The sequence below is a fragment of the Numenius arquata genome, chromosome 2 (assembly GCF_964106895.1).
Source record: "Numenius arquata chromosome 2, bNumArq3.hap1.1, whole genome shotgun sequence".
Lineage (NCBI taxonomy): Eukaryota > Metazoa > Chordata > Aves > Charadriiformes > Scolopacidae > Numenius > Numenius arquata.
This window is the reverse complement of record NC_133577.1, coordinates 110,313,301-110,338,546: the sequence shown is the minus strand read 5'-3', so window position 1 is coordinate 110,338,546 and position 25,246 is coordinate 110,313,301. Positions and strand designations below refer to the sequence as shown.

Here is a 25,246-nt window from a genome sequence, read left to right as displayed (position 1 = left end):
TCCCCCCGCAGCGCAGAGCGGCCTAAAGGCCGGTACGGAAACTGCCGAGTTAGACAGCTGGCGGCTGTTAAACCCTTCCTGCCATACTTGTAACCCTCTCACTCCATTTACAGGAGCAACTCGGTGAACTACGCTGGTACGGCCTCCCGGTCTGCGGAATGCAAGGCTGCGGGCGGCGTTCCCAGACTCACTCCACCAGGAGTACACTTTTTTTTAAATCTTAGTTCATGTTTTAATACATTTCATCAAGATCTTAGAAAAATACAAATCAAAATACACTGGTATCATTCAAACACTGGCTGTAGAAATTCAGTTGAACGAAGGCAGGTAAAAGGGAATTAGAGGTTTCTGAGAAAATACTTCTTCCTTGAAAGTGGTTAATTGTCAAAAACAAAAAAGTAGGTGTTTTTTTTTTTCCCAGGGGTTGAGAAGATTAAACCAACAAATCTCCTGTTCCTAAAAGTTCTGAAGCTGAAGTTTGGCCGTTGTCCAGTTTCCAATCTAAAGTAAATACTTTTTGGAGTTGGAACTTAAGCTTAAAGAAATTCTGAACTGAGCATCTTTGTGTTCTTCAACTTTTGTTTGTGAAATTGTTTGACATGGCTTTCAGTTTGAAATAGATTTTCATTTCAAAACATTGAAGGACTGGGTATCATTTCCCATCCAGCAATAACTGAAAACCACTATGAATGAGAAGGGAATTTCTAAGAACAGTTATAAAAAGAGAACTGTGAAGATGGATTTAGTTATTCATAAAGTTGATCCCAATAGCAACACCAGTATAAACATCATTTGAAGTGTTTGAAAGCAAAAGGTCACATTATTGAAGTCACAGAAAAGTGCTGTTGAAAATGAGCCCTAAATTGTATCTGGAATGCTGCAAAACAAGGCACACGACGGCTATTGCCTCGGGATGTTTGTTTAATTTTAAGAATTCACACGATGCCAGCCTCAGGCCACAACCATATCTCTGTGGGGTCTGCAGTTTTATTTGTTATATAGAGAATTTACATTTGACAAGAGGGCAGAGTGAAGTCCCCTTTATGCTGCTTTATTCAATAACGCATTTGCAATTTTATATATGCAAAGTGTTTTTTCTCTCATGCCTGGTGTAGTTCAGGAAATTAAACTTGTCTCAACCACTCAGGTGTGATGTAGGAAATGCATACAGTATAGCTGTTCAGCTGCTCTTCTTTCTTAACTCCTTGCAATTGACAATTACTCATTAGAAAAATTAAAAGAATAAACCATGTTAGGCGAATCCTTCACATCAGATTATGAAACGAAATTTCATTAATCTGAAGGGCCTGTTGTTAAGTTTGAACTCCCGAGGAGATGGTGGTGGTGGCGGCAGGGCAAGCACTTTGGTATTGTGTTGAATAGTAGTAAAATGTTTTGGCTGTTCTGATTGCTCATTTCAGATTCCTGTCTTCTGGACTTAACTTTAACATTCAGGCAATCAAGCTACTGCATGTATAAACCTGACGCTACAATGTCACAAATGACACAGGCCCCAGTTTGCAGCAGTGAAGTACCGGAATTGTTTTCAAGTGTCAGTCATGAGTAATTAGTGCCAATATAGAATTTGCAAGCACAATTCTCTAGCTGACAATATGGATTTTAAGTATTTTAAAAACAGGAGACAATTGTGAATGGCTCTTACTCTGTTTAGAGATTGACCATCTCTTTTCCTGAGTATTTAAAAGGCAACGTGAACAGCAACACATTTTCTTTTCTTCTGCTGTATAAAATGATTCTGAAGTGAAGTCAATTTCTTGAAATCCCATCCTTCACTGAAAAGAACAGCAATAAGAAAAAAAGTTATTAATCAACCTCATACCACAATTCCCAACCCCAGAACAACATTTTTATTGGAACCAGACCACTGCTCTTGGCCATTTCTTCTGAAAGAGAGCAGGGCGTTTTCTTTCAGAGAGAGATACCCACCTTTACCAGTGTTTTTTTTTTTTTCCTGTTGAAAAGCAAAAGTTACTCAGTAGATAAATGTTTCTAGACAAGTATGCCTGAAAACACACATTATTAACCATTCTTTAAGTACATAATATATTGGTAGTTTCATTTCAAAATTTTGGAATAACAGTATCCAAAGTACCCAAGGGTACAGTTGTTATGCTACAAAATTCAGTGCTTTCTGGCTCAAGTGTCAGAGTGAAAACCATTCAGAGTTTCATCCTTTACACATGAGATCAATGTGCTCCCGCTGACTTTAATATCCCATTGACTTACAGAATCCAGATGTATTTTATAAAATTTTCAGAAACTTCCATATATTCATAAGAACTAAAGATAAAACCAGACAACTTACCTGAACACTGAAGCATTTTCCATTCCTGCTGAAATTGGTCTCTTAATATTTTTATTTTATTTACTTTTTCTTGGGTAGGAGGTACATAAACTCCAAAGTGAGATGTAGAAGCACCCACTAATGCTTTGGCTACACTTTGTATTAAATTTATCTCTGTGTCCTATTTAAGAAGAAAAAAAAAATACTCCTGGGAACCAAACTTTCTTTGTTTCAGTAATACATGAAATATTTTAAAACAAGCCTTTGTAATTATGTTGCTAATATTAGTAGCAAGAATGAGCAACTTTCAATTTTCAAATAAAAATAAAAATCAAAATTGAGTTTTTTCTGCAAAAGGTAAATTAATTTTTATCTCCTGTAAATCTTGCTGTTTTTCAAATAGAGAAAGAATCTCAGGTTTTCTTTTGTGATTGAAAAGAAATAGTGCTGGGCTAAAGGTAGGAAATGTCAGGAGGGAAGGGGAGCAAGGAGCTTGTTTACTTCATGCATCATTTATTCTCTAGGTGTAGAAAATAGCAATATGTTTTGCTTTGTCTAAAAATAACATTTTTTGGACTCCTGACAGTCTGAATCAATGTCATTTGCTCATAGAAATTATATTCGAGGTATCCACATGGATACCTCGAAGTATATGAGGACTATTAATATTTATTTTGAAGACTGTAACTCTATTTTATTTTTTAAGACAGAAGTCTTATTTTTCATTTATTCTAAAAAGCCAAGCCCACACATTAGAAAATCCCCACACGTCAGATAATCCTATGATGGAGCTACCTGCAGAGTATCAATACAAAAGTCTCAGTCTTATATCTTAAAGATGTATGTCTAATTTCATTTTTATCTCTGAGTTTACCCTTCAGAATATTAAGAATTCTTTCTTTCTCATACTCCTAATTAGTAATGTGCAAATACACTATTTCTGTATACTGTATAACAATGTACAAATTATATTAGCTTAGACAATTTACATATCAGCACTGTAAATTAAATAGCATTTGAGAAGACTACAGAATAAAGTATTGCAAAATCCACTTAATTGGCAGCTTAACAAATAATATGTCTTTAATTGGATACCTGCTGGGAAACAGATGAGAATAAAATTGCATACGTGAGCAATTATTCATTGCTTCTCATTAAAGAAAAACTAGAAAGCACAAAAGCAATCAAAAGTTACTGTTTCCCAGAACACACAGAGAAAATGTGTTACTCACAGCCACAAGACGCTGCAGAGGCCAAGAATGTAAATTCAGTTCTTTAAGAGATTAGACAAATTCAGGGAAGATATGCTCACTGGCACTTATCACACACTGCTCTGGATACAGCCTCCGACCTTCTAAATTTAGAAATCCTTAACGTGGTAGTGTATGGCAACACTAAAGTAGGGAAAGATCCGTATATTCTTTATTTTCTTTCCCATGCTCTCTATCAGAAACACAAAGCTCGTGTAGATTGGCTCTCAGTTATGTATTATGGCAATTAAATTCACTTAAAGGATATGTGCCATTTTGATTTATTTTCTGCATGACGGAAGTTGTGTGTGATAAAGTACAGCATGGGGGAGAGGAGGAGAGGGAATCTAGTGTTTTATGATAAACGGGACAATGGGCTGCTTTCAATCACGTTTGATGGAAAGAGGCCATATAATTAACAGACAACAAGCATTTCTTTTCAGGAGACAACTCTCAGGTGTGAATCCCAGATGGAAAGGGAAGTTAATCCCCAGGCTGTGGCAAACTGTCAGAACACCTCCTGTCTATAGACATAACCATGGGCTTGCATTCATGCCTTGCTTCTCAGTCATGCAGGCTGCCTACAGCTCAGCGTGCATCTGAGTCTGCTCCTCTTTTCTGGCCAAAGAGAAATTTGGGCTATTTGCACAGTTAACTCAGGGGTACCAAAGACCCTATAGACACAGCATATGTTTTCTTGAAGCAGTTCATACCAAGCACACTGCTGCTTGAGGTGAGTTCTGCCCTAGGCACTCTGAAATACCACAGTTCAGCACCACTTCTTACCTCCATCACTGCCAAAATTTGAGACTCAGCTAATCCTTGCAGTAAAGCAAAAAGCAGAGAAATCCCATTTATTCCAAGGCTCCTGTTTGGTCCAACAGCTATTACTGTCAAGTTAGGCTGGTAACTGTAGGCTACAGGAAGAATGAATCCAAGTACAGCAGAAAAGAAGTCGTTTCCTTCAGCATCCTTTAACAACAGCGAGAAACTGTTTAGCACAAATGTAAAGCCCCAAATTCCCAGATATGAAGTAAAATAGCAAGGTGAATCTCAAAAAGCTTTTGATTGACCTAGGAAACAGGATACTGATCTATTTTCACAGCAATTTTTATATTAAACAGGCAGATTATTCATCTTTTCCTTAGCGTCTTCACACTGTAACTCTGCCTTCTTGAAGACGAACGACAGCAGCCACTGAAGGTTTCCTCAACCCTACACTTTCTAATACACTCTAAAGAATAGTGAAGGAGTAGTACTTTGGCAAGGGCAAGAAAAGAAAATATTTTCAAAGGTCCAAATTGCAGTGAGGGGTGTAATTCTCAGTGTCATTTCATGAATTTGTAAATATATTCTACTATTTCTGTTAAAAAGCCTTTTCTCTTACGTTGTTTCCAGAAAGTGAATCTTACCTCTTTCCAGTTTAGAGAAATATAGTGTTTGGAGCTGGTCTTTTCAGACTGTTCTTTCTCACAAATATGTATCATGAGTATTTTTCTGTAAATAAAAATCACATCTGAGTATGTAACCAACAACTTCCAATGATATAAAAAGATCTTCTCTTTCATCATTCTTTAAATACTAATTCATAACACAGGAGCAAATAACTCTTTGCATTACTACATGCCATAAAGTAAACACCAATTAAAGCTAAATCCTTTTAAAGGTATTTTTAAAAAGAGTTTTAAAGACTATGGGCAAATTACTTTTAAGAAAAAGGGGAAGTGGCAAAAAAAGTTATAGATAAGTAAAGATGACTTTCAATAAGGAACTCAGCATTGGCTATATGTGCCCCCTGCAGTTACAGGGGGGTACATGCTATATAATTAATAACTGCCTTCTTTATTACTTTCTATTTTCAATATTCTATTTTCAATAATCTAAATTTCAATTAATATAGAAGGATTATACTTTAAACCTACCACTAAACTCAGAGAGTGGCACTGAGAGATAACAGTTTGTCTTTAGAGATATATTTGGGGATGTTTTGTATTTTGTCTCAAGCTAAACTTAATGAACATCAGCTCATGACTGATTCCTTAGTGCAGATTTCATCGTATGTATGGACACTTCGGAACATTTATAAAGCCTTTGGGATATGACTCCCTGAAGTGAAGAGAAACCTCACCCATCTTCTGTGTTCGGTACGATTTGCATGTCTCCAACAAATACACAAAGCACTCTGCAGAAAACAAAGAAAAATATACATACATTTACATCTAGAAGTATTTTTTTTCAATTAGTGCAATTTGTTTAAAGAGTTTGCATGTAGATTAGATGCATGAAAAAGAATGTATATTGTTCCTGAATCTGATCCATTAGAAGTATAAAGAAAACACATTTATGACAGCTCAAGGAAACTCCTTTTCTCCCACCAAATACTGGGGAGAAAAAAACAAAACCAAGAAAATGTCCTCAGGCCAAAATCAATCAAACTCTGACAAAGAAAATGTCGGCTAGCACAGCAGTCATCCTTAAAAATGTTTTGCCTTTCATAAGGCAAAAGATTTTTCCTGGCATATACAATATTGTCTGTGCTACATACGGAAAATGCTACGCGTATGGAGATGCTATTTGTTTTAAAATTAGGGTTTCAAAGGCAATTTGCCATATTTCACACACTGTTACCTTATTTCTACATTTTGTCAAAGGGCCCCAAATGCAAAAGATACAAATTCACCTTTGAAATCCAAAACGAACAGCATGTCTCAGTGCAACAGCAACAGAAGATGTGGGCGATTCTGCAATTCCATTGCATACCTACAAAATGTATTTTTTCATTCATAAATAATTAATCCTGCACAAGACCATGTCATTTCCTATTTGTAACAACTGTATTTTTACTTCTTTATATGTATCAAAGCTACAGCTGTATGAAAGGGATCTTAATGATCTATCATAATAGGGTTAAGAAAGTGTTATTAATTAATTTTCTACCAAAAGGCTGTATTTGATTACTATGCCAAGAGCTGTTCTATTACTTCTAAAGTACAGTGCTATGCTGAAAGGCAACTGTAAAAATAGCTTTTGCAGGGGAAAGTCATCTTTACTGGTTCTCTCGATAGTCTGCAGATTGGATACACTCAATGTGCCAGCAGGTACTGCACCAGAAAAATACACCCTATGAAAAGGAGGTTGTCCCTGAATTCTAATTCTGCCTCTTCCTTTAACTCAGGCAAAGTACTCCTTTCTGGAAAATACAATGACAGTATTTCTCAGTCAAGCTTTCAGTGTTTGTGTTGTGTAGTGCTTTGAACTCTACATGAAAGTTAAGCAAAAAGATAATGCATGCTCCCCCTCCTCACTCCTCTTTGCGTTTGGCAACATAAAAAGCTCAGCTTAGCATCTGCAACTCATGAAAAGTTCTATTTCTTTTTGCCAGTTACCTCTGGGAGAGCCTATAAACAGATGAAAAAGAAAGGTATGTGCAGTCTTTCATGTTAGAAATTTGTCCCTGAGATCTACATAATAACCTCAGTCAGGTTATTACTGACTCATATGCTGTGACTGCAGAAAAACATCTTGCCTGAAAATCATTAGAAAGATGTCTGGGGTTTAACGACTATCCCTAAATAGTTTTTTTTCTCATCTTGCATACTCACTCTTGTAGCTAAGCACATTCTAGCTGAGATTAGTGGGGTAGTGAACTACACAGTAACTAATATCTCAATGACAATATAGCAGAAGCAGAAATCAGAGGAATCCAACTCTCCCCTCACCCCCCAAGATCCAAGCAGTTTATTATTACCTCCTTCTTCAGTATTTTATCGAGGACGGCCAACATACTGCCAAGAGAGAGCAAAGTTTTGTCCTCTTTCACAAGGTCTGCATAAAAGTCACTGTAAAATAAATTATATAACAAAAAACTAGGTTAGAGGCAATAATGCATTCAAAGAGGACACTGATACGGTACGTTGCAGTTAGTACTGACGGGATACATTTTGTACAGCTGCTACACATTCATTCTCAAAACCCCAGCTTTAACAGGACGATGACAACACTGTTGCCTGACAATCTTGAGCTCTCTAAACCTGTCTCCATCCTGCACTGGAAAGAAAACAAATATGTCTGACAATAGTCAGGAAATAGAGTCCTGTCAAAATTAAGACTTTCTAAGACAAAAAGTTGAGCTTCTCAAATCAGACCAGTTTGGTATTTTTTTCAGCTAAAAGTGAATACAGAACTTTAAGGCACCTTCCTAGCAAAATCTCTTTCTAAATGAATACATTCGCACCAACCATTCTATCTCCACTGAAATAGTGTATCCTGATTAGTTCTTTAAAGAACTTCAAGGCTATGAGTGATAACCAACACCAATGTCTTCATTTTTCAAAGAAGAAACTCTGGCTGTGCCCAAGTAGACTAAAAAGGCGACCATGGCAGAGAGAGAGGAAGATGACAGTCTGCACAGAGACCTCTCATCCTTATAATTATGTTGAAAATTCAATAAATAGGACCAACCTGACAAGAGCTTTTATTTCAGTTTTGTCCATTTCCTTCACCAAATGAACAGGTACATGGGGTAAATGTGCTGAAACTTTAGCGTCAGTTGCTGTTTTGATGGGAGGCACTGGAAATAGAAATTTTTTCATGTGCAGTTCCAAAAACCTTTCTACTTTTACAGTTTCATCATTGTTAGATTCATGCTCTGTTGAGGGACTTGGATTAGCCTCCTTTAATAGGTGCGATTTGGTGCTCAAATTTTGTAAGAATGATGTGTCTAGAGGAAAAAAAAAAAAAAAAAAGAGGGGTTTCACATGTATTAATTCCTGAACAGTGTGTTAATATTTGGTTATATCTATTTACAAAACAGAGTACAACTGTAGTCATAGTATGTATATTTATTCCCATGCACTAGCTTATATGTTTCCTGCCACAGATGTTATTTTTCACTGCTACTACATTTGCCAATCTAGCAATTACGTCCATATTTTTGACACAGGAAACAGCATCCTCAAACAAAGATATCAAAGTGCTTTTCAGAGTGATGTTTGCCAGCTTCAGAGGTTCTTTTCAGACCAGCTGAGGATATGGCCCTGAATGAAGCCTCACACTGCTTCATCAGTCACTTCATGAATAACTGGTAGTTCAATTATTTTAATCCACTGGTATTAATCTTAATCATTTTGAATCTCTGTATAAATCCATTTACTAATCACATTTGCTTGAAGAAAGAGAAGAGTAATTACCGTCATACATCAACCATTTCCAGTAGGGTTTATGTGCTGCTCTCACATTTTGAATAGATTCAATTGCACTACAAAAGAAACAGGATTAACAGTATCAGCACTAATGAAAATACAGGAAACAATTTACCTCAATGGAAAAACAAAACCAAAAAACCCCAACTGAAAATGAACAAACTCTGGTCTACTCCAAGAATGCAGAACAGAAAAATAAAGAGAATGAGCGTCAATGAGCAGGTGCTTGGAAAGATTAGTGTCAAGAGTCAAAAAAGGGGAGTGAAAAACATATGCAGAATGTGCCTTTTAAATACATGTTTGCACACATTGAGTAAATCCTGACCCTGCTGTGGGAAGAAACATAACTTTCCCTGACTTCAGGAAAGGCAGGATTTCACCTGTCTCTCTTTGGTCTGTCAGAGATTTTATCTACAGCACGTAAAGATGTGATTAGATTCATTCAAAAGCAAGACTGTCTGTTCAGGGAGGTTTAGAGTGGGACAGAAACCAAGTAAATTGCATTTCCTGCTATTCTTTGTGTTGAAGTCTTTTTTATTATCACTGCTATTTGCAGCACTATAGGCAAATGGTCCTATTATGCTAGCTAACATACAAACATAAGCCAGGCCATGTTAAATCCAGGACACATTCTGTCTACGTGGAGATTATTTGCAAGTCGTTCAGGAGCTGGACTGATATAAACAGATGAATATGTAATCAACTCTCTATTTACCTAGGATGATAGCAACCTGAGAGACTGCAGTTGCTAGAGAAGAAAAAGAGGTGATACAGGTACTATGGGATGTACTAGCAGCAAAACAACCATCTTTGCTCCATCAGAGTTTACCAAACCCAACTCTGCCCACAGCCTGGGTATACCTACACTGCCTCCCTGACTGATCTGGGCTCTGAGTTTTAACCAACACAGCCACCCAGTAGGTGCTGCCACTAAAATGCATGAGGAGCATTACTGCTGAAAAAAGGCGTGGAACAACTATTTAGGTGGTAAATAGATGGGAGATGGAACACAGAGATGTGGAGGTGGTACAGACAGGTAGAGAGAAAGTCCCATGTCTAAACAGTGTCTGATTCAGGTCCAAGATTCAGAGTGCTCTACTGGGTCAGAGTCACCACTGTGCAAACACAATCTTACTGTCTCCAAAATTAAGTTAGACCCTAAGTTTAATTATCTTGGTACAGCTCTACACAGTCCAGTGCTTTCACACCCCAGGCCTCGACACTCTGAATTCCAGAAAAACCAGGAGTCATCAAGACTGGCTCTGCAGAGCATGAGCTCTTACTGGTGGAGAGGTTAGCTACAGCCATTGCTGCAATACAGCAACTGCAGTGGCTCTGGAGTCTGAAGAACTAATCCTTGCAATTACGTACTTTCCCAGATACTGGCTGTTACTAATTGGCATTGCCTTGATTACAGCAGGACCGTCTCAGCCTTGAGTGAGACAGATCTCCACAGGATAACTAGGCCCAAGGATAAATAGCATAAAATTATAAGCCATTAAGAAGTTTTCACAACTTGAAATCATTGCAGAAACAAAAGTATAAAAAAACATACCTTGGATGACTATTTTGGAAAGCAAGTTATCCAGAGCAAAAAATAATATACTATAAAGCATCATATTAAAACCCTGCTTCAGCAAAATGTTCAAAGCACGCGTGTCTTTAGTCTTTTTGATAAATATGTGGGTTGTTCTAAAATTCTTCATATGCTTACCTTAGGCAAGGTGCCATTTCTCCAGTTATTTGAGGTACAGGATCTCCAAGCAAAGTCTTTACAGTCATGCAGACTGATTCTGACAATGACTTTAAGTGGTATCCACCCTAGAAAAAAGTATTTTGTGTCACCTAAGGAAGAAGTACTTGTAACATCTATCTGAACATCATCATGGAGAATAAATTAAACTTTTGAAATATATCTGAATTTACAGAAATGTAAGTAGATGATACGCAAGTACATCTAAGTCAAAGATTTTCAATTTGAAAACAGTAAGATAGAGGCTACTTGCTGAACTTCACTGGCATCCCATGATTCAACTCACTTTACCATGGTTCAAATCATTTCAGAAATCAATCATGACTTTGCCGTGAAAACCCTGGAAACATGCCTTCTCCATTCCTATCCATGACATGCCATCTTCAACAATTCTTGTGGAAGATTTGTCTAAAATGTCTGTACAGGGGAAATCTCCCACAGGCTGACACTTTTAATATCTGGTTGTCCTAATGGTTTGGCAGAATTTGGAGAACAACTGAAGACAGACTGCAGAAGATAGGCTGCTCCCTGCACACCACCTGTGGAGCAGTCACATCATCTATATTAGGAGGGGATGCTTATTTGCACTTCACCTAGTAGACAGAACTATCTGTAATAACCTGTGGGAGACAGGGATGATGGAAGAAAGGTCACGCAAAACAGAGGTCAAGTGAATCAATTCATGAACAGTTCACTCTTGGAGACCTTGTTGGCAGTAATATTTCCACACACTTATTTACCTGAAAAGCCACCATTTTTCTAACATACAGCAGAAATAGGGAGTAGAAATCTAGATTTCAAAAGGAGGAAATATTTTTAGTTGCTTAAAAAAAAATAAAATAAGAGCTCTTAAAAAAAAGAGCTTGCATAGAGGCTTTTAATCAAATTTAGTAAGGGTTCCATTACTAAGTAAAAGTATATTTAGGTTAAAGGATTTTTAAACTCTCTTGGAGTAAGACGTACTTGTGAAAACATTGGTAATGCAGCTTATTCACTAAATGCATTTTAATGAGTTTGAGGCTGTGCAGAGCAGCAGACTAGTCACTGTTCAAAAGAACTGAACACATCTGTGGAGGATATGTTTTTCTGAACAATGAGCATACGCTCCTCTGCTTCAAAATTTTAAGGTAAAAAAAAAAAAAGTCAGTTTTTTAAGACATGTATTTCTTCTAATTTATAAGAGCATTGTCAAATCTTAGCCATTTTTGCATCCCCGATTCTCAAAAGAAAGATAAAAAGAATAAATGATTTTGTTAAGAAGTTTCACTTCCTAGCTTCAAGCTTGCCTCATATGATTCTAATACAAAGACCCTTCCCCTGCGAGTATGTTTCTGAAGTCTTTACCTCTAGGACGACACACAGCTTTCCATTAGCCAACTGCATCAGGAAACGGGTAAGGTGGGCAAAAACCTCAGGAGTGGCATTCATCTGGCCCTAAATAAAAGAAAAAAAGTTAAGAGAGAAAGTCCTGATAAAAACTACTGCTAACCCCCGGCCCCACTATCTGAAATACACGGGTCTGAGTTGGAATACTGGAACATTTGCCTCCCACTGTATCTAACAAAATGCTGAACCAACTGCTTTAAAGGAAGGTGCAAAAACCACCACAGTAATTACTCCTATGGGATAATTTGTCTTTACACATCTTGTACTATTTAATGAGCCGGGGTCACCTTAAGGACTCAAACATATATTTTTAGCTTGGTCAAAGTGAGTTTCACCTAGCAATCATGGGACATTTAAGGGCAGGAATATTTTGCAAACAAATTCATGACTGACAACAGAAAGGCCACAGCAAGTTACTTACTTCAGGGTCTCCAATTCCAGAATCATACCCAGAGGAGACAAGAACCAGTTCAGGATCAAACTGTTATAAAACAGAGAGAGTTGTAGCACATTCTTATCTCCTATTTTCAATTTTGTACTGGATTTCAGCTGTACCGTTTTCAGCTGTTTTTTCAGCTAGAATATGAACACAAATAAAGACTCTCCTTGAATAAAAACTAAGATTACCCTTTTCTACTATTTTCATTCCTGCTAGAGAAGTTGCAGATTGATATAGTTTATTTAAAAGCTAACATTCCATAAATATTATTCAGTTGATCAGGACATTATTCAAACCAGCAGAAATAATGTGTTAACTGTGTTACTGACAATTACTGCATTTCTACAAAATATTCAATGGTACCTGCTTAAAGAAGTACTTAGGAAGTAGTCTTTGTTTTGCTATTCAAATAGCAGAGCAGTAAAAAATTACCTCAAAAGCCACTGGAAGCAACACATGGAAAAATGCAGCAAGATAATCTGAATTTCCCATCCCAACCTGCAAAATGTGAGAAATATAGGTCATATTTTCCTGTTGGAATAATAAATTTCCTACGGTTCTTCAAGGCTTTAGGGGAAGATAGTATCAAAAGTTAAAAATAAGGGAATTTTATGAGGTCAAGTAAAACAAACCCAATTTAAGCAACCTGCATAAATATCAACCATTTCTCTCATCTCCCGAAATGCTTTCTGTTTTGATGCCCAGGCAAGATATTCAAGAAAAAAAAAGAGTATGCGCATGATGTTTCTCTCTCTCTTTTTTTTTTTTTTAAACCCACATTATTATAATATTCTCAGCCATATTTCCTAGCAGACATTCCACTGACAGGAAGGAAGTACACTGCGCTGGGACAGCTGCCAAGCAAGTGAAGCAGTGCACTCCTCATAAAGTGTTATGTAAAGCATGAGATAGAAAGGTATTGCTTTTGCTTTGTTGTGCTGTAAACATTTACCTTATTCCAAGGCAAATTTATGTTAAAACCTTTTCCTTTTCCCAGACCCACAGCATCATAATCCGATTCTTTGAGTGATGGCCAGAATTCCTGATGTTCATAGCGATGCCAGGAAAAATACAAAACGCTGAAAGATACAAGAAACAATTGCAACTTGACAAAAAGGTTATGAAACTGATTTTATATCCTGAACCTGGTGGCTGTATTGACTGAAAGCATGAAAATAGAATCATCCTTTACCCTTAATTCTCTTAACAGACTTGGATTGTGAAATTTGGTACAGTAGGTTCTATGCCAAAATTAACCTAGGACAACTGCTAAAAATGTATGCATGCAATCCCTTCATGTCAAAGACAAGACATCTTCAGAAGAGCAGACTTGTTTCTAGAATCTAATTCTGTGGCTTTTCAGAAAACAATATAAAGCTCACGTGGTTTATCCAACTACTACTTGTACACTTGAACTGAGATCCCTGAATAGAGATATTACCTGAACACTGTCACAGAGGGATCTTACTACTGGCACATCAAGGAAGTCATATTGCTTATCTGGATTGTTATTCTTTACAGTAGAAGAAATTTATATATTTCTGTTATAATTCTCCCTTTATTTGATACCAAGTGAAAACAAGTGACTAAAATAGCAAGGAGAATGTTTTGTGTTTTATAAGATTTTAGTTTTAGAAAGTTAAGAAATCTCGTTCATTGCAGAGGAAAGCAGTATTTGACCAGCTAACATAAAAAAAATAAATAAAATATCCTTCAAACCTTGGATCCTCCTCAAATAGATATTGAATTCCTTGCCCATGGTGCACATCCCAGTCAACAATTAGGATTCTGCATAGATCAGTAAAAGAAAACATTCAGTGGAAGAACCACATTATCTTGATCTAAAGGAAGTACAGATGAATAATGTTTTGCTGTCCCAAAAGTTACATGACACCCAGAAAGCTCATTCATCTAAAAGAGTTACAACGTCAAACAGTTACCCAAGTGCCATACTTGGGTACAATAAGCTTCTCTAGGGTCAACCATGCACTTACCTCTGTAGACCGTATTTCAGTTTTGCATATTCTGCTGCAATAGCGACATTGTTGAACAAACAGAACCCATTCGCTGCATTTCTCTGGCTGTGGTGACCTGGAGGTCTAAACCAAAGTTTTATACGGTTATTCACAAGTGAAGAAATTATGGGGACAAGTGAAGACTTTCTCACATATTTTCTTACCTTACTAATGCCATTCCATTGCACACTTTTCCTGACATCACAGCATCCACCAGCTGCAAAGTTGCTCCTACTGCTAGTCTGGCACAGCGGTAAGTGTTCTGAGAAAGAGAATCTCTTAAGTGTCATCAATCACTCTTCAGCTTGTTTTAAACTAATCACAGATGACGTGCTTTTGCACCCCAACAGCAAATTGTCTTGACATTAAGTCTACTCTACTGAGGTTGCGTGCAGAGAGTTGAAAGCTGAAATTTACAACACATATTCAAATGTTTTTTCTACTAGGCTTACCTGTGATTGTCATATCCTTTATAAGGATGTTCTCTCTGGAGCAGTTAATAAAAATGAGATGCACATACTGAACTGACTAGTGGAATAACACAGCATCTTTGAAAAAAAAGGAATGAAACCTTACAGAAACAAACCACAAAAGACTTCACCTCCATAACCTGGCACAATGTTTAAGAGTGACTGTTACCGAAATGTGATTTGTAGGTCACTAATGGTCTACAGTGACATCAAGTGACAAAAATAGAGCTAAAATTTGAGTAGTGCTCTATAATGGCATGATGCAATTACAGAATAGACGACAGGACGCTTAACCAATTTAAATTACAGTATTATACTAAACTTGAAACAGATAACAATATGTCAAATACATTTAAGTCTACTTAAATAGCAAAAAAAAATGTATTGCTAATTTTCTCCTACTTAGAAAAGTTCCACTAAGATACAAAACCACAAATACTTTTAACTCCCAATAGAAGAAGCAGTTTAACTTACACACCGGATGAAAGAAAAAAGCATCATAATTTCCAGAGACTCTCTTCAGTTCCTCTTCATTCATTGTCTGTGTGCTTTTCGCCACTTCCAAGTGTTCCAAACTGCAGAGGACAGATTAGCACAATGTTTAACTAAACTAATGAAACTATAACACTTCTTTTAATGCAAAATGTAATTAAAAGTAACAATGTATGTTAAAAGGGGCTTTCTGTGCGACTTCACGAGTCCATTAGGTGCTCTGGAATGCTAGTTGCAGGATAGTGTGAAAAAAAAGTAAGGAGTGCAGTGAAAGCAAGGGTTCTTGGATGTCTTAAGAATACCACATTCTTCTCCATTTTCCAGTGGCAAGAGCAATTGCTTTCAAAAAAAGGCTCTTTGTTCACCACACACAATCTATTCTGCAATCCACACTACGTATAGATACCACCCCACCAAGAACTAAATTAGGATTCCAAAAGTCATGAGAGTGTGAATTATAAGTCTGAGAATGTGTCTAGTGCTCCCTTGTTCTATGGAAAACAAGTATTTGAACTAATCCCTTATCAGGTGTTTACTAACTCCCCCTCTACACAGGTTCAAGAGTGCAATAAGTACTAAGGCATGAGAATCAATGTTCCCCCAGTTCTCTGTCAGTGCTCTCCTGCCCTTGTGTAGTGAGCTGGAAATGGAAGCTGATGGCATTTGCTCTCCCATCTGTGCCCTAATCCAGGACATGATGACCACATGCATTCCTCTAGGTGGACAATGCCACAGCAACCAGAATTTCATAACAAAATGAGAAACATTTTCCTAATGGAAATAAAGCTAAACAGTGGCTTCAAAATAAAGGCATTAACAGGAATAAAACCACATGAACCTGAATGACTATATAATTACTAGTTTAACTTCATCAGCAGCCTCGTAACTACCTGTGAACACAAACAAAACATTTTTATAGGAATTTTAAATTGGTTTCAATCTAAAAGTGTTTTAGAAAGGAAAGAGCTCTATTATCTCTAGCTTACCTATGGAAACCAAGACAAGACTTAGTGAAGTCATTTGTCCCCAGTCATCTCGCAGGAACAACTCAGCTGGAAATAGCGATCAGGCCCTCTCCTGCACCCAATCAGCAACGTATTTACTATGAACATAAATTATATCGGTACAGAGCACTAATTGCATTCTTACAAATAAGTATGTTCTTGGGAATAATACTGTTCTGAAATCTGAAAACTTAAGCATGACTTGGGATCAAGCTATAATCCTTGTCACAGATGTCAGGGCCTCGAGTGCATCCCTTCCCTCCTGGGGTTTGGCTACTGGATCCAGATCCAGTAGAGGTAGTAGAGCTGGTCACCTTGAGAGCGATAGAAGAAGCATCAGCAGAGGCTTCCTCCAAACAGCTCTGCTAAGTCTCAGCAGAGGCTCCTCCTCCCTCCCTTGGCACTTGCTTTTAAGATAAGGCTCTCACCCTTGACCTACACCGCAGCTGTGTTGTGTAGCCATGTCTGGACCTGTGGAGTGACTCTCTAGCTTGACCTCAGACCCGCCATGTCACTACAGCCTTGTCAGGCAATCTAAACTCATGGGTCAATCTGATTACCATCACTGAATCTGTGCTGCTTGTCTCAAGTATTGTGGGATTGCGCCCTTGTCCATGAAGCCACTGCCTCTGTCTTCTCTGTCATCACACTCTGCTTCCCTTTCAGAGGAGCCTGTCCTTGTCGCTCCCTGATAAGGGCAAACGAGCGCACAAACAACACACAGAACCATCTGCAGTTGGTTGCAGAATCATCCCACTGAGGTGACAAATGCCAGAGCAGATTTCATTGCCATGACTTCAGAACAGACAGGCTGCTGTTCCTCTTAACTGCCCCAACCCTTGAATTAGCTGCAAAGCTTTTCTGTTTGGTTCACTCTATCTCAAAGATGCTTGGAAGAAGGAGGAAGTAATTATCTTTCTGAAGAAATACCCATTCTTCTACACTTTTTAAAGTCTAATCCTATGTATAAATCAGCATTTATTGCTTAAGAAGCCAAAGAGCGGGAATAGGGATTTAGTGGAATAGCAGATTCATACTTCAGCACCCGTACCACACTCAACATTATTTGCCTAACTAAATGTGACATGTTTTCCATTGAAATTACTGAAAGCCATTGAGTTTTGGAGCAGACCTTTTCAAATGGAGCAAAACATGGCCTGGAGGTATGAGATCTGTTACTTCATTGAACTAATCTGAACGGTGATGAAAGTAAGTTTCAGACCTGTGAACCAAAAGGATCTCCTCCTCGCTGCCTTCTCTGACAGGCACATGGACACACCTTTCCACAAGATGGTAACGTTTAAGCTGCTCATAGGAGGATGACAGTCTTTCCGGCACTTCGATATCACAAACAGGACTAAAAATAAGCAGTTATCATATTACTGTGATACCATACCAGCACAGCTAAAAAATATACTTCATCACTTCATAATGCCTAGGCTTTTAACTTCTCATTGTCAGAAGATTCATTACCCTCAGAGATGGATATGTGAGAGTGAAAGAAAAATAAAATCTTTAAATACTTTTTGTTTTGGAATTGAACCAAAAATTGGTTCTAAAATACGTAAGCTGAAAATTATATATAGTTCTTAAATAAAAAACCATAGCATCATTTTTTGTTTCCTCTCTCACCACTGAAAGTAGCAATGCTTAACTACAGACACAGGAATGAGAAGCTGTAGATTACAATAAAGGTGACTAGAGGAGGAATGGGTCTGGGAGAGAAAATAGTCGACTGTTACTCAGAGCACTGCAAAGGTACTGATCTAATTTATGTAAATTTAAAGAAGTGGCATATACCAATTTCTGATTGAATTGATGGGTTTCAGCTGAGTGAGTATATCTACACATTTTTTCCAAGATCTTGATAAACAATTTAGCTTAAAATACTTCATTTAGGGGTCAACTCAGGTGCTTAAAGCTAACACTTATTAAGGCCTACAGCTTCTCAAATCTATTTTCAGATTATCATTACGGCATCTGCATACAAATTGGAAATAAACATTTTTTTCCCCAAAAGGAGACTTTCTATTTACTAGGAAAGTGACAGAGTATCTATAACTAGACATTTCCTATTGCATTTATAAAAAACACATTTACTCGGTACTTCTCTCAGAAGTCCTAGTAAGAATCTGTTCATAAAAAGGATGGCAGTGACTTACTCACTCCAAAGCAGTTTATGAGTGGTCATCTCCTCATCATAGATCAGCGCTGTTCCCGAGGCCATTGCTACAGACAGAATAAAACGAAAATCCCAAGACACGTATTTCAGGCAAGAAGTAGACAAACTTAATATTGTGTTAGTTTGCGAGAATATACGTACACAGCTTATCTGCTTGCATGACAGTTTTGCACTTTAGACTTTGTACTTACGGAACGAAATCAAAGAAAATCATTTAGGAGGAGACTGGGGGAGACTGTTAAGACCGAGGAGCGAGGCAGCAGGGCAACGCTAATGGCACAGACCTTGTAGCTGGAGGTAGGCAGGCAGGATTCACGACTGTCCGGCCATTCAAAATCTCGGTGCAGGTTATTTCTGGTGCAGGCGAAGGGGCAACGCCATCTCCCCAGGCTCCTCCGGCCCACCCCAGGGGCAGCCTGTGGAGGAGCTGAGCACAGGCCTGCACAGGCCTCCCCGTCCCGCCATTGCACACAGGTACCTACCTGTCACTGATGTGGAAGGAGACGGCTACTTGTGAAAACTTCCGTTTTAAAGCCACAAAAGTATGAAAAACAGGCTTATACACCCCACGGGTAGCACAGTTACTGGGAGCTGTTGTGCTTAACACTTCACCGGTCTTTCAAAAACACAGAAGAGACGGTTACGAGGAACAAAGAAACCGATGGGGAGAAAGCGAGATTCAAGCCATCGGAGGGCGCGTTAAGCTGGGCCGCGGGCCCGCTCCGCTCCGCTCCTCGCCTCCCGCCCACCGGGGGAGCCGGGCAGCCTCAGGACCCTCACGGGGCTGCCGGCAGCGAACCAGGCCCCGGAGCGGGCCGCGGGGGGGCCAGGCCTCTGGAGGCGGCGAGGGCGGGAAGCCGGAGCGCCTCAGCGGCACCTCCCTGGCTTCGGCCCGGCCGCCCGGAACGCCTCCGCCCGGCCGCCCGCTCCTCCCGGCGCGGTGGCGGGTCTGGGAGGGCCGAGCGGAGTCCCCGCCCGGCGGGCGGCCCTGAGCGCGGCTGGTGGCCTAGCGGGAGAGCGGGGTTTAAATGTCATTGTCGCCGGCGCTGGTATCGCCGTACGTGTCACTGGTGTGTAACGGGAGGCCTGAAAGTACACACAAATGAAAACTTGTACTTTGCCAGAGCGCTCTGAAGTAGGCCGGGCGGTTTGAATTCTGTTTTCAAGGATGGTTCAGCCACAGGTATTGTGAAGTTTTTAGTATGTTGCAAAAAAGCTCCACATCCCTGGACTGTATGGTATCATAGAATCATAGAATGGTGTGGGTTGGAAGGGACCTTAAAAATCTTCCAGTTCCAACCCCCCTGCCATGGGCGGGGTCACCTCCCACCAGACCAGGTTGCTCAAAGCCCCATCCAGCCTGGCCTTGAACACTTCCAGGGAGGGGGCATCCACAACTTCTCTGGGCAACCTGTTCCAGTGTCTCACACCCCTCACAGTAAAGAATTTCTTCCTGATACCTAATCTAAATCTCCCCTCTTTCAGTTTAAAACCATTAACCCTCGTCCTATTGCTCCACTCCCTATGAGAGTGTCCCTCCCCATCTCTCCTGTAGGCCCCCTTCAGGTACTGGAAGGCACTATAAGGTCTCCGTGGAGCCTTCTCTTCTCCAGGCTGTGTCCTCTAACATAAAGAGAAATGAAATAAAAACTTGAACTAAAATGATTACTCCTTCATTCTTGCAGAGTAACGCAGGAACCAGCAGCCAGCCTGACCCTTCACGGAAAGCCTCAGGGCTGGTGCTTTTCCTGCAGGTCCTGAGTGGGTCAGTGGCCACTGGGCTGCCCATCACCCTGGGCAGCCCCTGACAGAGCCCTCCTGGAGCCATGGGCTTGTGTAGAGCCATGATGGGCTTCTTTAAATATTTACCAGTTTTTCCTGCAGGGACCAGCACAAACTCAGCAGGATCAAATGAAATGAGCTTTTGAACAACCTACTGTTTTCTAAGCAGTGACTTCATTATGCAACATAAACTGAATATAGGTTGTTTCAGCTTGCTTTTCCCTCAGTTTCTACTAGTTTTCCAGTTCATGGTAGAAAGTTATGGAGCATCATCAGGAGCATGCATGCAAACCTGCTCTTACGGGGACTTAGCAGGAACCCAGATCATTACAGATGGGACTTTTAGAAAGCTACTGACCATAAACTTTTCCTATATTGGTTTCAAGAAAATATGATCATAATAGACACTGTATTACTGAAATGGCTTGTATTATCAATTACCTGTTCTTGGGTCTATTATACATATTTATAAAACTAAAGTTAAATCAAGTTCTGTCCATCATCATGTGGTCTTTCATGTCAGTGTGTTACACTGACAATCAGATTGCTAATCATGTGGCTACTGTAATATTTTGCATTTCTTGAATATTATCGCTCCATTGGTTCCCTGCAGTCCACTTAGACAACTGGTAAAGATTCTGCATTGGCTTTTTTCATGTGTCTGAAAATGAAAAGGGACCTTTCAGTAGGGGGGGCCCAATTTAGATTCCAGCTGAAATGTGTTACCTTCAAGATGGTCATGCAAGAATAAAAGGTTTCAAAACCTGTGTTTAGCCTTTGCTCTCAGGTGATAACATTGAGACACTGTCAGCTCTGTCCTTGTAAAATGATGTCCCAGCAACCAAATCTTCTTGTAGCTGGGGCCAACCATATCGTGCTTACAGTTACTTCTTCCCATTTCTTCCACTTTCATTCCAACAAAAGTGACCACCAGAGGGCTGCCTTCTTTTAAAATACTCTAATGGGAGAAAATGAGGTGAATTAATGAAACGTTAAGCAACGGAAAGTTTAGGTAATTGGAGAAAATGGCAGAGTGGTCAGTATAGCAAAATACATTAGTCAGCTGGATTAAAACTGTTTTATGCCAGTTTTTGAACATATTACAAAATATTTTTGCAAAAACTCAAAGAAAAATTTGTATATGCTCGGCCAAGTTCAAACTTGATGTGGATAGCTGGAACAGTACGGAAAGGAGGCCTGGTAACACTGGGGTTTAAGTTCCATCTATAATACAATTTAAAAGGAAACTAAGACTTTACATTCCACTTATAGTACATTCCTATTTACAATATAGGTTTGGCATGATAAGTATAACAGTCTTTTTCACAAATAATATGATAACTATTTACAAGCATTTATGGTATCTCCACTTCTGCGTGGCCAAAGTCAGCTGGGAGTCCCTCCTCTGCCAACGATAAACCTGGTTTACTAAAATGGTGCCCTCTTCAATATTTCCCACAAGGAGGTACACCATGGGACGATGGGTGGGGATCATCCTCTGCGTGCAGTTCTCATTGATAAGCAACCACTGTTGTATCATACTCTGAGTTTCATAAGGCAAGAGTGAGCCCTGCGTAATGAATTCCACTTGGCATTCAATGTTATACTCTTGGTCACCAAATACTGTTCTCTTCTTGGACAGCTTTACTTTCACTGCTAAAGGGAACAAAAAGGAAATATATAGGTCATTCTGTTTACTCAAATGCAGAAACAAACACTAACAATGAAAGCAGGACAATTCCTTAAAAATACTGTCATAATTTATGCTGATAGAGTACAGTAAGGCCTTCTCCAGCAGCAGTATACATTCTGAAATATTTTTGAAAAATAAAGGTCACGAGGTAGAGAATTTGTTTAATGGAATTTTTTCACAAAGACAAATAATGTATTTTTACCATGACCATGTATGTTAGACTTTGTGGATAATTAGGTATTGTAAGCTGGTGGCGTTCTTCTTGTATAAGATGGGCAGGCTGCCCATCCTGCCCAAGCAGTTCTCCAGAAACTCAACTTTGTCCATGTTATGAACCCCTCAGCAACAATAGCTAGTAACGCTTGCTGATACCACCTTTTTAGATACTCCTTTTTCATTACAGGCATCTACCTGCCCCACTTGACTCCACTACCACTTTTTAGCATGAAATTTCTCTGAGCTAAAGCCAGCCGAAGTCGCTGAGAGTCTTTGCACTGACTTCAAAGGGTTTTGTGGGAAGTTTCTAGGGCAAACTCAAAAGTATCACCTGTCACTCCGGTAAGACAACATGAGGTAAGAATTCATTTTACTGATACAATGTTCTGAGTTTCCTTTTCAGTAAGCTATGTATTATGAACAACTCATGCACACAAGTAACGAGGACACACCGTTCACTGGTGAAACAATCAAAGCTTCACTTGAGTTTAACCATGAATAAAAGGCAAACCTGCTTATTTGGCTGCTTTTGCCAAAAATATTTTCCATAAAACATGTTGTACTACAGTGTAGCCAGCTAGACAAGAACAGAAGAGCTATTTGATTGTAAAATAGATCATTAATGAATCTTTCATGAAAAATAAATCCTACTTACCTTTAGAAAGAACATATTCTGATAAACAACAAAAAGTTGTCAGCAGCCAAACTCTTAGGATTAAGACTTTGAAATCCCAGCAGAAACTGTCAATTATTTTAATCCCAGTTTTAAAGCATTTTAGAAGGAGAGCTGTTAGTCTCTTTAATAGCCGCCATATTAGCAAGGACTTACCAAAATCATTGTCACAGAAAACTTCAAGAACTCTTTTGTGCGTAAAGAATTCCTCCACTGCTGGACAGGCCTGGCAGGCCGGCTTTGGTAGGACTGGTAAGGAATGACAAAGTTTCATCGTTACCTTGTGGAATCTTTTGTGTTAGTTTTCTGCTGTCAAAGCTGAGATCCCACTGTTTAACCACAGGGATGACAGAGGAAATACACAACTGGTCAGGGATAATGTAAAAAACATGGCCAGAGATGAAAAGATGGCCAGGAATGAAAAGGAGTTTCATTTTCTGTGCCCATTCAGTCCTTGTTCAGCCTGACAAGCTCAATTGTCAGCATCAAATACAGCCAGGGACACAGACTGGCTGGGAACGGTATCCCTTCTATCTCCTTGATTCCCAGGGACAGAGACTACGACCACCCTCCTCTCTGCCATCTTCCAGCTACCTTTGTGCAGGTGTTTATACTCCTTGGTAAGAGATGCCAGGCACATGTCCTCGCTGGCAGGGAATCGATCGCAGTCCAGGCTGTCCGGCCAGGGGTGTCCATGGCAGGCCAGCACGGGGGCACAGCTGTCACGGACGGCAACACACATGCTCCTACAGGGATGGATAAACCTGCCGCCGCGGGAAATACCAAGCTGAATCAGTTAAACTCACTCGGCAATAGCAGAAACTATTGCAACAGTGACTTCTGTGCAAAGTACATCGTCTCCACCGATATTTAACATCCTTCAATATAATTTTAGAAGCAGCCACCGTGCAAACTGTGCAAGTGGTCTGGGTATGGACTTGACTGTGCTTACAAGAGTAAGTCACAATTTTTAAAACGCTTTTATGACAACCTGAGAAGAGCTTCAGCATGAGCCTGATTCTATTCGCAATAGGTGCTTCAGCCCTAAATTAACAAGAATAAAATGCCAACTGTAACAAAATGAAACATTATATCCTTTTTACAACAGCATTCATTTTTCCAAGGCAAATGAAAGTGGAACGTATTTTCAGTACTTTTCTTTCCAATGAGTACTGAAAAGTTAACAGAATTATTTCAGAAAAAGTGGAGATCGCCTTTAGATTACAATAAACATGCATTTCATTTGATCCCTGTTCTGGCAAATAAAGGCTGGAGTTTTGTACTGTGCTGTGGTACTTACGTATCTAAACAGATGGGTGCAAACAGGGAGCACAGGAATGTCCTCACGTGAGGGTGACAGTCTGTATGCGCAAGGTGCTGCCAGGTGGTGGATTTTAGGATAACTTCTGCCATGCTCGTGTGTCCCATCAGGTTGGGAAGCCTCATTTCGGAGTACCCAATCTTGTGGCACATGTCCATCTCCTTGGGTATCACCACACATTTCGTGGATAATCCAATGTCAAAGCCTGTTGCCACTCTTAGGAAACCACTCAGAGCAAAACCAAGTATTTTTGCAGTTAAGAACATCTTCCAGTGATTCCTGGGCTGCTGAGCAGGGAGCTGTCAAACCCCCCAAGTGCAGGGGCACACTGAAAACCTTGTGGCTTATATACCCCAAGAGCTTAATAAACCATTGGTTATCAACTGCTTATCAAATCACTCGAGACAAGACCAGGTCTTATTGCCTATTTAAGGGATTGTTGTGATAACCGGGGAGGTGGAGGCGAAGTATAGAAGTATGTTCCCTAAAGACACAGATTTGGTATAGCTTTTCACATATCCCACGGTGTCAGTTGCTGCAGCGTGCTATGTGGCATATTAAATTTTGACACCTAAGACGGTTTGCTATGTGCTTTCTAAAACAAATTAAGAGATCCCCCAGAAAACCGGTTGGGCAGACAAGCTGTCTCCTGGGGCTGCTGTGTCTCCTTTGTTTTCAGACACTGCTGACAGGGCAGAAAAAACAGCCCAGATTGACTTATCAAGTGAAAATGTTTTGCTTGTGCTAATTGCTCGTGTCTCTTCCACTGTTTTACAATGTAGAAGAAGTACTTTCTTTAGTTGGTCAAGCGCTATAAAAGAGACAGCCTCCTGCTATTAACCAAGTATTCTGTCTGGAAATTTGGATCCCTGTCCTGTGAGATACTAAAGGTCTCAACCTCTATTAATTTTAATAGACACCTGAAAATACGGAATTGTTTTACTGACTGGAGTATGTGCCTATCAGATGGCTACAGAACTCGCATCTTGCATTTATTCAAGTTCAGTGGTGGATTTAATATTGTAGGACTATTGTGGCTATCAGTATTTATTCAGAGTGACAAG

The 25,246-nt window shown here is 39.4% G+C and overlaps 2 protein-coding genes across 2 annotated transcripts; both read right to left on the bottom strand.

The window, feature by feature from the left end:
- Positions 1–970: 970 nt before the first annotated feature.
- Positions 971–19,391, bottom strand: HDAC10 (histone deacetylase 10). The gene is made up of 21 exons (XM_074168583.1): positions 18,980–19,391; positions 18,478–18,544; positions 17,538–17,672; positions 15,298–15,394; positions 14,514–14,611; positions 14,329–14,433; positions 14,054–14,122; positions 13,287–13,413; positions 12,767–12,832; positions 12,317–12,376; positions 11,854–11,943; positions 10,471–10,577; positions 8,745–8,812; positions 8,017–8,275; positions 7,304–7,394; positions 6,236–6,315; positions 5,684–5,737; positions 4,968–5,052; positions 4,342–4,527; positions 2,327–2,486; positions 971–1,793 (listed from the first exon to the last, which is right to left on the bottom strand). The coding sequence occupies exons 2-21, from the start codon at positions 18,540–18,542 to the stop codon at positions 1,768–1,770; spliced, it is 2,028 nt and encodes a 675-aa protein (XP_074024684.1). The 5' UTR covers positions 18,543–18,544; positions 18,980–19,391; the 3' UTR covers positions 971–1,767.
- Positions 19,392–21,624: 2,233 nt separating this feature from the next.
- On the bottom strand, positions 21,625–24,448 carry LOC141479817 (secreted frizzled-related protein 2-like). The gene is made up of 4 exons (XM_074169135.1): positions 24,162–24,448; positions 23,456–23,625; positions 23,018–23,110; positions 21,625–21,935 (listed from the first exon to the last, which is right to left on the bottom strand). The coding sequence occupies exons 1-4, from the start codon at positions 24,446–24,448 to the stop codon at positions 21,625–21,627; spliced, it is 861 nt and encodes a 286-aa protein (XP_074025236.1).
- Positions 24,449–25,246: the final 798 nt, after the last annotated feature.

What these genes read in the sequence shown, in the direction of transcription:
- HDAC10 (XM_074168583.1), bottom strand. Translation starts at nt 18,542, where the DNA reads ATGGCCTCGGGAACAGCGCTGATCTATGATGAGGAGATGACCACTCAT. An exon ending in CTGAAATACGGTCTACAGAG is followed by an intron (nt 14,123 to 14,328) that starts GTAAGTGCATGG and finishes TGATCTATGCAG; the next exon opens with AATCCTAATTGTTGACTGGG. An exon ending in GTTCGTTTTGGATTTCAAAG is followed by an intron (nt 5,738 to 6,235) that starts GTGAATTTGTAT and finishes TGTTTTCTGCAG; the next exon opens with AGTGCTTTGTGTATTTGTTG.
- LOC141479817 (XM_074169135.1), bottom strand. Translation starts at nt 24,448, where the DNA reads ATGTTCTTAACTGCAAAAATACTTGGTTTTGCTCTGAGTGGTTTCCTA. An exon ending in GTATAAACACCTGCACAAAG is followed by an intron (nt 23,111 to 23,455) that starts GTAGCTGGAAGA and finishes ATTCCTTACCAG; the next exon opens with TCCTACCAAAGCCGGCCTGC. An exon ending in TTTCTGTGACAATGATTTTG is followed by an intron (nt 21,936 to 23,017) that starts GTAAGTCCTTGC and finishes TGTTCCCTTTAG; the next exon opens with CAGTGAAAGTAAAGCTGTCC.